General features: G+C 51.9%; 1 protein-coding gene across 2 annotated transcripts in view; it reads right to left on the bottom strand.

Annotated features, from left to right (window-relative positions):
• The window catches only part of DNAJC6 (DnaJ heat shock protein family (Hsp40) member C6), a 164,230-nt gene that overhangs the window by 143,839 nt on the left and 7,261 nt on the right, over positions 1 to 13,130 (bottom strand). Inside the window, exon 1 of one of the 2 annotated variants that reach the window (XM_055138184.1) lies at positions 5,936 to 6,149. The exons of the other annotated variant lie outside the window; for it this stretch is intronic. Within the exon in view, the coding sequence (XP_054994159.1) occupies positions 5,936 to 5,957 (22 nt within the window). The 5' untranslated portion in view covers positions 5,958 to 6,149. Of the gene's footprint in view, positions 1 to 5,935; positions 6,150 to 13,130 lie in introns of those variants that run through there. 2 annotated transcript variants of the gene reach the window in all.

Here is a 13,130-nt window from a genome sequence, read left to right on the forward strand (position 1 = left end):
AACATTCACATTTCCCTTCTTAAAAATAAGTAAATGAGGGGCTGGAGAGATAGCACAGTGGGTAGGGCATTTGCCTTGCATGTGGCTGATCCGAGTTCAATTCCCAGCATCCCATATGGTCCCCAAAGCACCGCCAGGAGTAATTCTTGAGTGCATGAGCCAGGAGTAACCCCTGTGCATCACTGGATATGACCCAAAAAGAAAAAAAAAAAAGCAAATGAATTCTAACAATAAATGTTAAAAATTATTGCTTAAATTCAACAATCTGGGCTGGAGTGATAGCACAGCGGGTTGGGCGTTTGCCTTGCACACGGCCGACCCGGGTTCGATTCCCAGCCTCCATATGGTTCCCTGAGCACCGCCAGGGGTAATTTCTGAGTGCAGAGCCAGGAGTGACCCCTGTGCATTGCCGGGTGTAACCCAAAAAGCAAAAAAAAAAACAAAAAACAATCTGGGGCCTGGACTGTGACTCAGTGGTGGGGGGTGTAATATGTGTGACTCCCTAATATTGCCAGTCCCCCACACACAAAATTAAAATGAAAGCAGAAATTAACAATTGGCACTTTTACAATGATAGTAATTCTCATGTCCTTGCATATCCTTTGATGAGTTTGTAGGTAAAATGATCAGTGCTTGAACCCTGGCCCTACAACTTACTCTGTGTCCTGTACAAAATTCCTCACCCATTTGTTTTTAGATATAAAATACCCCCTACCTTGCGATGTTGTGACATTATATTAAGCACCTCACAGCAAGCTTTATGCATATTAGTTGTTCGTTAAACAGGAACTATGGTTATTATTATAATTAGCCATCATGTCTGCCAATACCTACTAATTAACTTATTCAACCATTTTCTTTGTAGTTGCCTCATATGTTGCTCTTTTTTTTCTGGCTTGCAAAAGCATTTTGAAATATTTAGGGTAAGAAAATAAAATGTTTCTTGTCTCTTAAGACTCCTGGGACCACCTTAAGGTGAATCAGAAGGAGGGAAAGAAAGAAAAGGCCTTTACTAAACCACAAAGCCGCTTGTACTCAACTCTGGTCACATGGTGCTAGCTTATAAAAATTCTGCCTACCGACATCCTGATGATTTATTTTCCTTCTCAGCCTCTTAAAAATTGACCTAGTTCCTGTGGTCATTCTGCAGACTACAAGGAGAGTTGACTTCCAAATCATTTACAATATTCTCATAGTTTTTTTCTGCATTAGCCCCTGATCTTCAGGATGACGAGAGATAATACAGCACGTAGGGCACTTGCCTTGGACGCAGCCAACCTGGGTTTGAACCATCGCACGATGGTCCCCCAAGCCCACCAGGAGTGATCCCTGGCAGGAGTTACCCTTGAGCACTGCTGGGTGTGGAAAAAATAAAATAAATAAATGACAATAAAATGACCCTCATGTTCGGCCTATATATAGTGCCCTGTAACCAGCTCATTAGCACAAGTCTGGAATGGACAAGGGGTTTTCAAGGCCTGGTCACCACTCCAAGCTTTGCACACAGCTGCACACAGACACTCACAAAACCCAGTACGACCACACTCAGCTGCTTCCAGTCCATAAAAATCCTTCTCCAGCCCTGAAGGAGTTAGCTTAGAAGAAACTGGGGGGAAATGCAGCAATGTACAACCTGTCTCGAGTCTTCAACTGACTAAATAATCTGGGGGAAACTACTAACATTCTCCTCATACACATACAAAAGTGAGCATGCATGTGAAATTATATTTCAGGAACAGAGAGATAGCATGGACGGTAAGACACTTGCTTTGCATGCAGTGAACCTAAGCTTGATCCCCAGCATGGTTCCCAGAGTACCACCAAGCCCCTCCACGATCCCTGAAAGCAGAGCTGGGAGTAAGCTCTGAGCATAGTCAGATGTGATCCCAAACCCAAAATAGATAGAACAAAGTTGTATTTTATTTCAAAAATTAAGAATCTATGGTGTGGGGGCTGGAGAGATAACACAGTGGGTAGGGCATTTGCCTTGCACGTGGCCAGCCTGGGTTCGATTCCCAGCATCCCATATGGTTCCCTGAGCACCGCCAGGAGTAATTCCTGAGTGCAGAGCCAGGAGTAACCCCTGTGCATCGCCAGGTGTGACCCAAAAAGAAAAAAAAAAAAGAAGAAGAAGAAGAATCTATGGGGCTATGGAGAGACGGTATGGGGGTTACTTGCCTTGCATGCAGCCATGTCCTACTCAATTTCCCATCAAAAATCCCAGCACCACCATAGAGGTTTCCCTGAACATGACCAGGAGTGACCCTGGAGCGCAAAAGCAGGGAATAGCCCCTAGGTATTGCTGGATGTGCACCCCCCCAAAAAAAAAAACCAGCAAAAAGAAGCTAGTAATTTATTTCAGTGTTTCTTAAAGTCTCTTAGCAGAGATCACAGTAAGATACAGAAGATACAGATCTGATACCAAATCAGCCCATCCCTACACGCATAAGATAAATATAGTTAAGACATATTTCAGGAACCGATATTTACACTTATCCTGTGCAATGCTCCTGACTTTTTCTATGTAATTTCTCTTTCTAAAATAAGAGGCTGGAGGCCAGAGGGTAGGGCACGTGCCTTGTACACGGCCAACACAGACTGGACCCCCAACACCACAGACACCCACCTACAGCCCACCAGGAGTGACCACTGAGAGCAAAGTCAGGAGTTAACCCTGAGCACAGCCAGGTGTGGTCAAAAAAATAAAAGAAAGAAAATGAGACTTTTTTTTTTTTGACTACCCACGATCTGAAGAACAGTGATGTGTGACCTCAACTAACGTGTGTCCACTTCAGTAAAAACAAAACAGATCCAGTCACTGACAAATTGGGAAGAAGCCAGACCCGGACAAGCACAGTTCCCTACCAAAGAACAAAGTGAAGCAAAAATTCTTAATATCAATTTTCTTCTAAGAGTGGGGTTTTATCTGGGGAGGGGAGGGTGCAGGAAGAGGCAGGGACCCACCAAGAGCAATATTCCGGGGCTGGAGTGATAGCACAGCGGGTAGTGCGTTTGCCTTGCATGCTGCCAACCTGGGTTCAAATCCCAGCATCCCATATGGTCCCCTGAGCACCGCCAGGGGTAATTTCTGAGTGCATGAGCCAGGAGTGACCCCTGTGCATTGCTGGGTGTGACCCAAAAAGCAAAAAAAAAAAAAAAAAAAAAGAGCAATATTCCAGCGGGTAGGGCAGGGCGCTTGCCTTGCAATAGCTTATTCGGTTTCAATCCCCAGCATCCCATAAGGTTCCCCGAGCACCATCAGGAGTTAATTCCTGAGCGCAGAGCCAGGAGAAACCCCTGAGCATCACCGGATGTGGCCCAAAAATAAAGGAAAAAAAAAAGTGTCATGAGGAGATAGCTCAAAGGCCCTGAATACATATGCTGGCATGCAGAGGGCCCCGGGGTCTCTCCCTGTCACCCCGCCTGGTCCACCTCAGCACCCGCCAGTGTAACCCTCATGGTCTTCAGCTGGGGAGAATCTCCCCCCCCACACCAAAGTAAAATAATCCAAACAAAATACAGGGTCTGGAATTCGAAGCTTAAGACGTGCTGATACACCGAGAAAGTGGGATTTCAGGCTTAAAACTTGCTGATACACCGAGAAACTGGGAGTGTTTCAAATCCAAGCCGGGTGATTATTAACCTCATCCCCAGCCTCCTTGGCAGACAGGCAGTCTTAACTTTCTCTACACCGTGCCCGGGGCCTAGCATGACACGGCATATAAGCAACCGCCTTTCCTTCCAGAAGCCCTTTCACTGGCCACTGACGAGCACCCGGCAAGGCCCAGGTTCTTCTGGAATTCATTCTCAACACCTGGGATTACACAGGTTAGCCTGTCCCCACAGCTGGAGAAACCACCCGGGGGCCAGGCCGGGTCACTCTCTTATAAGTTTCCTGCATCGCTGGTTTCTTTCCCCACAAAGGCTGCTGATTTAAAATTTAAACAATGGGGGCTGGGGCAATAACACAGCGGGTAGGGCGTTTGCCTTGCACACAGCCGACCCGGTTCGATTCCCAGCATCCCATGTGGTCCCCTGAGCACCGCCAGGAATAATTCCTGAGTGCAGAGCCAGGAGTAACCCCTGTGCATGGCCTGGTGTGACCCAAAAAGCAAAAAATTAAATAAATAAAATTTAAATATTAAATTTTTTAAAAAGTAAACATTAATGTTTAAATTAATTTAAATATATATATTTTTTTAATTAAACATCCAAGCCACACAGGAATGACCTATAAGAAGTCACCACCGCTGCCACCACCACCGGCTACCCCTGACCCCTTTAAGAGCCTCAAAGAGCTGGAGAAAGTGAAATTGCAAGAAAACTAGCTCCAACGACCGGTTTTCCAGATGCTGACATTACGTGCATCACATTATCATTGTGATTGTCGGTGCTGCTGTTTTCCCCTCTTTATCTTTCTTGCAGTGTGTCCTTCCCCAGGTGGAATCTTGGGGCCAGGCGGAGAGGCGGACGCCGCTGGGGCCCGGTGTGGACAAGGCCAGGCTGGGGTGGCCTCGTGCACAGGACGGCCTGGAGGGGGGCCGGGTACCACTGCACCCAAGACCTGGACAAGTTCCGGGGGGCCGCTGGGGACCTGAGGCTGGGCACCCTGATGGGCCCTGGGGAGGGCAGGGGCGCTGTGGGGGTGGGGGGAGAGCGAGGGCGCAGGGATGGAGGGCGGAGGGGCGGAGTTGCCCAGAGTCACGCAGCAGCTCGGAGCTCACCCCCCACCCCACAAAGTCCACTGGGGGGGGGGGAACCCGCAGGAGGCGGAGCCCGGGAGCTGAGACCACCCCCCCACCCAACTCCCGAGGCGGAAATAAGGGCCCGAGCGGGCTCCCGCACCCCGCCGCACCCCGCCCGCCCTTCCCGTGCGCGCGGCTCCCTCCTGCAAACAGGAGCCACCCGGGAGCACGTGCGCGCTCCCCCTCCTCCCACCCCCACCCCGGGGGTCCGTCGCTCCTCCCCCAACTGCGGCAGAAGATGTAAGGCGCCTCAAAATATTTGTTCCAGCATCCCCCCTCCTCCCCGCCAATCCTTGGGGTCGAAGTTAAAAAAAAATAAAATGAGCCAGACTGGCTTTGAGCGAGCCTCCCCCTGCTCCCCCGAGTTTTCCTCCCAGGCGTTTCTCCTTCTCCAGACCTCCAAGGGAATTAGCGCAGTGGGAGGACGGGTGGGGGTGGGGGCCCCGAGGGGGGTGTCGGTTTAACGTGCTGCACCCCACCCCTACACCCCCCCCCGGGTGGAGACTGGGGGTGGGGTGCACCTCCCGGGCAGATAAGCCTTCCTGAAGGTCAGGACGGCTCCCCAGAGGGTCCTTCTCCAGAGAGAACAGCGACCCCCCAAGAGCTCCTGGGGAGCCCAGACCGTGTCAGACCCCAGTCATCCCAGATATTCCCCCCACCCCCCACCCCGCACGGGCATCCTACATGCTGGAGAACTACTGGGAGCACTCCTCGGGGACAACGAGCACCATCCTCGGAGTTGTTCTAGGGAAATCGGGGGGGGGGGGGGGGGGAGGGAAAACGGCACGATTTCAGAAGAATGCAAAAGAGTTGTTATATTTAGTAGGGGGGGGAAGGAAGGCTGAATGACACACTGTTTGGAAACCGAAGCCGGTCATTTAAGAGACAGAGACAGAGACAGACAGACTCAGAGAGAGAGACAGAGACAGAGAGAGACAGAGAGAGAGAGAGAGAGAGAGAGAGAGACAGAGACAGAGACAGAGACAGAGACAGAGACAGACAGACAGAGAGACAGAGACAGAGAGAGAGGAGTGTGTCATGCTCATTATATAACTAGAATCTGTCAAGACTCTATGCCCTGTAGTTTAAAACTGGCCGTTTGTCCCCACTCCGAGCGGGGCCGCGGGATGCCGTCTGTCCCTTCCCATCGCCCAGCCTCCCCGCGCCCCCCTCTGCGGCCGGCCCCTTACCTTTATTTTCGGAATCTTTCATTCTGCCCTTCCGCCCGCGGCTGCCGCCAACCCGCAGGACTGTCCGGCCGATTCTGCGCGCCTGACTTTGGATCTGTCATTCACAGGCAGCAGCGTCTCGGGGGGCCAAGTCCCTCCACGCAGGAGCACCCGGCTCTGATAATCGCATGCAAGTCAGCGTGCTGCTGCTGCTGCTGCTGCTGGGGGGGGGGGGGGGGGGTTATAATTTTGCTTATGCTGGAGCGGAAAAAGATGGGGATGAAGGCAGACGTAAACAGAAATTCCAAAACCTGGCGTGGAGCTGGATCCGGAGCCGGCGGTGCCTCTGGGCCCTTAGGTTAGGGAACCACCCGCTGAGCACTTCCCCTTCTCCACTGCCGGCGCAGGGGTTAAGGAAGGCTCTTGCCTCACACGCAGCTGACCGCGGACTCTATCCCCTACACCACAGAGCCCCACCAGGAGTGACCCCTGAGCACAGAGCCAGGAGTTAAGCCCTGAGTGCGATGGGTGTGTCCCCAAGCTCCCCTAATCGCCCCCCCCCAAAAGACAGATTAGGTCCCAGTGAAAGGGGGATACTTCCTGCCGTGAGCCAAGCTTTTTTTTTTTTTGCTTTTTGGGTCACACCCGCCAATGCACAGGGGTTACTCCTGGTTCTGCACTCAGGGATTACTCCTGGCCGTGCCCCGGGGACCCTATGGGATGCTGGGAATCGACCACGTGCAAGGCAAACGCCCTACCTGCTGTGCGATCGCTCCAGCCCCAGCTTATTTTCAAATGGAGCCTCTCCATCACCTTGAGGAGATCAACACCTCGTGCTATTTCCTCTGACAGATTTCTTCAGTCAACAAACCTTTCTCTTTTCCTGTGTGCCAGGCTCTGGGAATGGGCCCCATCCCCGTCGCCTGGCTGCTCACTGACTCCACAATGTGTCCCCTGGACCCACGTTGGCCACACGCACGCACGCACGCAGGAGCCACTGAACGCATTCACCCAGTGTGAGTGGATACGTGAGGGGTCCCTTCATTGGTTGGCTGTGAGGAAGTCAGAGACTTCCCAGGAAAACAGGCAACAAAGGCGCAAGCAGCTCTTGGAGGGTCCGAGTCAATCCTACTTTCAGTCAGGACTCAGCGCACAGTTTTTCCTTCATTCATCCAACAGCTGGGTAGTTCTTCCACCTCTTAGGAGCATGGCGACCTTGAACAAGTCCCTATCTCATGGATATTAGGATGCGGTGAGTCACTTCTTACGAGAGGCAGTAAGCAAATAAATATAAACATATTGATCACTGACTGTCACTATCATCCCATTGCTCATCGATTTGCTCGAGCAGGCACCAGTAACATCTCCATTGTGAGACTTGTTACTGTTTTTTGGCATATCGAATACGCCACAGGTAGCTTGCCAGGCTCTGCCGTGTGGGCGAGATACTCTCGGTAGCTTGCTGGGCTTTCCGAGAGGGGCGGAGGAATCGAACCCGGGTCAGCCGCATGCAAGGCAAATGCTCTGCCTGCTGTGCTATCGCTCCAACCCAAACATATTGATAGACAGCAATAAATGTTGTGGGAGAAAAAGAAGCAAAGTAATGGAAATCCCGGGCTGCCATGTTAGATAGCGTGGCAGGGTGGGTGACAAATACCTAATTCATTTGTGGACTCTAGGGCAAGGCATCACAGTACTGTCCAATTATCTTCACCAGGGGCCAAGAGAGAGTGGGCTAGGCACCAGGAGTGACTCCCTGAATACCCCTGAAGTGACTCCTCATCGGGTTGGGTAGCCACCCCCAGCTCCCACACTTCCCTGTCCACGCCCATAAACACCACCATGTCCAGTCACTGGCCCAGACCACAGATGCTGAACTTTCTGGACCACGTGGTCGCATAGGTACTCGCAGAACACCTCCTAAAGCAACAAGCAGCTTAATAAATTCTTAGACGAGGACTTAACAACCCTGAGATCAGACATAACAATTTTCACATAAATGGACTTTCTGTTCCTATTGATTTTAATATTGCAGCTTTATTATCTCATCCACTTTTATTCTAGAACTGTATCAACAGTTGGGCTTTTTTTTCTACATTATAATTGAAAATAAGAATAGTGACTCCTAAACACCACCAGAGTGATGCCTGACCTGACCACCGCCAGGTGTGGCCCCCAAACAGAAACAAACAAATATCTTCACTCAAAAATTGCAGCTGGATAGGGCCAGAGTGAGAGTACAGCAATTTGTCTTGCACACAGCCAACCCAGGTTCAATCCCCAGCACCATGTACAGTCCCCTGAGACAGAAGACCCCCCCCCACCGCAAAAAAAATAATCATTGTGGCTGGAGAGGTAGTGCAGGGGTTTAGGTACGGGTCTTGCCTAGGTTCCATCCCTGCCATTATATATGATCCCCAGAGCTCCGCCAGGAGTGATCCCTGAGCACAGCTGAGCACCCCCAAAATAAGTATTAAGTTCTAAGTCCCCATAACCTTCCCTCACTGAAAGGGTGTGGGTAGAGATTTGAGCCAATAGTACAAGTGGGCAAAGTGATATTCCGAAGGATGAAGGGACAGAAGCCAGAGTCTTACTGAGCTGGGGGGAGGGTAATGGAGACACACACACACACACACACACACACACACACACACACACACACACACTGGCTCTCCTCGCAATGATGCTGGGTTAGAGATGACGCTGACCTGGAGACCACCGTGGGGCCTGAGAAGGAGCTGACACCTCGCTCACGGAGGGCGGCGAGCAGGCACCTGGCCTCTCTGACCCCCGCTCCTCCTCAGTGAGACGGGACTGGCCTTACCTGCCCGGGGCTCTCGCTAGGCTCCGCGGAGACGATGGGAAGGGAGTTGGGAGGCAGGCCCGGGTCAACAAAGTGCCACAGGGGCTGGAGAGAGAGTCCAGCCGGCAAGGCGCTTGCACTGCAGGTAGCCCGGGTACGATCCCCAGCACCACCTCTGGTCCCCAGAGTCCTACCAGGAATGACCCCAAGCCTAGAGTCAGAAATAGCCCCAGAGCACTGTTGGGTGTGGCCTACCCCACTCCACCCCCTCATCTAGGTGCCATATAAATGCAAGGCACAATTATCAACATGCTTGGGCACATTTTAAAGAACTAATTACTAGTGCTCATCTGCTTGGAGAGCCAAGTACAGCTCTGCAATGGAAGCTGGGCTGGCCACGGGGGTCCTGGGACTGACTTGGAACTGCCACAGTTTCCAAACTCCCTGAAAGACTGTGGAAAAGTCATATATATTGGTGCCTGTCCCCATCCTTTCTCAGTAGTCAATATACTGCTATGCTCCCCTTTAAAAAACTAAAGATCAGGGCTGGAGCGATAGTACAGAGAGGAAGGCACTTGCCTTGCACACAGCTGGCCTGGGTTCAATCCCAGGGTGATTCCTGAGTGCAGAAGTAACCGCTGGGATGATTCCTGAGTCCAGGAGTCACCCCTGAGCATCACTGGATGTGGCCCCAAAACAAAACAAAATAAAAACTTAGGATCAATGAGGAAAATCAGCCTTCATTGGCACCCCCTTCCTGGTCACATATGTCGCCCTGTTGGCCCATCAGCCACATCAGAAAAACAGGCAGTTCTTGCTCTATGAAGCAAGTTCAGGGTGGTGAAGATGTGTCCCGCTGGAAGGGAAGGCGATGGGGTCGGAGAAATAGTACAGGGATTAAGGTACTTGCCTTGAAAGTGGTCAACCCTAGGCGCCGAAGCCACAGTACAGCGGGTAGCGCATTTGCCTTGCACACGGCCCACCCAGGTTGGATCCCCCGCATCCCATATGAGCACCGCCAGGAGTAACTCCTGAGTGCAGAGCCAGGAATAATCCCTGAGCATCGCCGGGTGTGACCCAAAAAAGCCAAAAGGAGAAAGAAAGTGGTCAGTCCTAGGTCCAGCCTCTCTGGTTCCAGTTCAGCCCATCAGCCATAGACCCCCCCCCCCAAGCATTGCAGAGCAGGGGGTTGGGGGGACAGGGGGAGTGAGGAGGAAGAGGAGGAGGAAGAGGAGGGGAGAGAAGTAGGTGGTCTGGATGCCATTCAGGAAATATTCATGGTGCCTGTGCCAAACCCAAGGAAAGACAGTGTTGGACAAATCATTCACTTCATTCACTGGCCTCAGGATGCTAATCTAGTTTGGAGTGGAGGGGGAGGGGCGGGGGGGTGGGAAGGGGGATGAAGAGCAGGGTTGGAGGCGCTAAGCTGCGCTCAGATGTGCTCTCGGCTACTAACTGGCCCTCTGGGTAAGGGGGGGCATGTTCTTGCCCCCACATCGCCATTTCCTGACCTGGAAGATGGAGATAATGACGGCACCACCTCTGAGGCTTGGCTGCGACTCAAAGGAGTTAACGCAAGTACATGGCACAGAGCCTGAGCCCGAACGTCAGGGCCCCGAAGGAGGCGTGAGATGGACGGCGTTACCTTGGGGCCCAGCTCCAGTCTACGCGGCGAGCTCCAGCCTCCGCGTCCAGCACGGAGAATAATGACCAGCCTGCCTCATCAGCAAGGCGACGACGAGACCCAGGGCGTCAAGGAGGAGCCAGCCCTGTCATCCTCGCCCCAGGCGCCTTCTAACCCGGCTGGCAGGAGTCGGGCAGGGGCAGAGGAGGGGTCTGGGGGGATGCAAATAAAACAAACCTGGGAAGGAGTGAGGAAATGGGAGTTGCATGGTGACTGGCATTAAAGTGAGGGTGGAGAGATAGCACAATGATTAGGGTGCTTGCTGGCTGATCCAGGTTCAATCCCCCAGCCCCCCATGTAGTCCCCCAAACCCACCAGGGGTGATCCCTGAATGCAGAGCCAGGAATAAGCCCTGAGCACAGCCAGGAATGGCCCAAAGCCAAAAAAAAAAAAAGGAAGCTATTTTTTCTCAATAGTGTGATCATTTCTAGGGGCATCTGCATTTTGCCCATCTGTCTGAGAACTTTTGAATGCATGGGGGCGAAAAAAAGGAGTGGAAGAATTGCAAGGTAAATTCAATCTTTAGGAACATTCTCTGTATTTGCTTTATCACAGATCTGTCCATCTGTACAAGCTTATTCGTAGTTTAAATTCGGTTAGAACCGGAGAGATAGTACAGGCATCTAGGCCTGGCACGTGGCTGATGCTAGTTTGATTCCTGCTTCCTTATCGCCCCCTTAGCACAGAGCCGGGGGTAAGCCCTGAACGACCCTGGGTGTGGCCTAAGAATTCCCCCCCAAGTAAATAAAATTAAATTGAGGGTCAGACAGAGATTGTACAGGTGTGAAGGCACTTGCCTTGCATGCAGATGACCCAGATTCGATTCCTGGAAGTGCACATGGTCCCCCAAGCATCACCAGGACTGACCCCAGAGCACAGAGCCAAGAGTAGTGCCCCAGCAGCACCGGATGTGGTTCAACCCCCACCCCCCTCCTAAATAAATAGAATTCAATTAACTAGAAGAGGTTTGGGGGGAAAAAAAGGAACCTTTATGCTTTCCCTCTCGATATGATATTTACAAAGGTCTTGACTCCTGATCCTGGCCATTCCAAGAGGGTCACATGATTCTCCAAGTCTTATCCTGCCCCCTCCAGGGAACCTTAAGGTCACATCACCAATTGAGGAATAAAGATAGATTCCTGCCTCGGAGCCTTCTGGAACAAAGCAGTATCTCTATCGGAGCAGCGCCTCTGTAAACTGATATCCATGGCCGTTATACACACCCAGGAATGCACCTACACGGGGCAAGCGGGCACCAGAGGCCACCAGGTCCCTCCCCGGCCCTGCACAGGCCCTGTCTTCTTATATGCCACCTTCTGAGTCACGAGACTGGTGAGTCATGCCCAGCCTGGGGAGCCATCTTCAGAGCTAAGCTGGGAGAATTTTCAAGAACGCGAGCGAGATTCTGAATTGGAAGGAGAATTAGGCGTTTTATTGTACATGCCAGCCCGGTGGCGGGGGGGTGGGGGGGATGTAAAAAAAAAAGAGAGAGACAGGGAAAAAAAAACTGCTGCTGGGTTCTCGTGGGTTAAATGCCCCATGGGGGCTGGAGTGATAGCACAGCGGGTAGGGCATTTGCCTTGCACACGGCCGATCCGGGTTCGATTCCCAGCATCCCATATGGTGCCCCAAGCACTGCCAGGAGTAATTCCTGAGTGCAGAGCCAGGAATAACCCCTGAGCAATGCTGGGTATGACCCAAAAAAAAAAAAAAAGCCCCACGAATTCTCAATTCTTGTCTAGGGGGGACTGAGCAATCAAAGCATGGACAGACTTTTAGACTTTTTCAGACTTTTGAGGAGACCGCCAGAGTGGGCTACCCAGAAAGGTGGGGAAGTCTGTGATAAGGTGTCCCCGCAGACGCGTGACCCACCAGGAAAGCTGGCCGAGGTGCCCTGAAGCCAGGGCAAGGGAAGCAAGGGAAGGGACCGGCCCCGCTGGGCAGTCTCCTTATCACCATCACCACGCATGTACTGAGAACACATTATTTGCCCCCCCTTGTCTTCAAAGCCAGAGCCTCACTGCCGACTGCCTGGCTCTGATCCCAGCGTACATGCTGTGCCGTATTCCAAAGGTTGCTTGAACTCTCTGCGCTTGGGTTTCTCTCATTTGCGGAATGGAGATGGACTGGGAAACAGGGCTGTTGTCAGAATGTCTCAAATTAAATGACGCTCAGGGGTCAGCAGGAAAGATAGGTTGGTTCTGGCCATTCCCTGCCTTTTTTTTTTTTAATGTTTGATTTTTGTCTTGTTTTGCTGTGCTTGGGGCTGACTCCTGGCTCTCTGCTCAGGGATCACCCCTGGGAAAGTCTGCCCACCGCCCCCACTGGCTTTCAATGAAAAAATGGACCAGGAGCAGAGGTGATAGTACAGCGGGGAGGGCATTTGCCCTGAATACAGCCGGCCCGCGTATGACCCCCCAGCATCCCATATGGTCCCCCGAGCACCACCAGGAGTAATTCCTGAGTGCAGAGCCAGGAGTAAACCCTGAGCACCACCAAGTGTGACCCAAAAATCCAAAAAAGAAAAAATGGACCGGGGCTGGAGCGATAGCACAGCGGGTAGGGTATTTGCCTTGCACGCGGCCAACCCAGGTTCAAATCCCAGCATCCCATTTGGTCCCCTGAGCACGGCCAGGGGTAATTCCTGAGTGCAGAGCCAGGAGTAACCCCTGTGCATCGCCAGGTGTGACCCAAAAAGAAAAAAAAAAAAGAAAAAGAAAAAATGGACC

Source organism: Sorex araneus, chromosome 5 (assembly GCF_027595985.1).
Source record: "Sorex araneus isolate mSorAra2 chromosome 5, mSorAra2.pri, whole genome shotgun sequence".
NCBI classification, from domain to species: domain Eukaryota; kingdom Metazoa; phylum Chordata; class Mammalia; order Eulipotyphla; family Soricidae; genus Sorex; species Sorex araneus.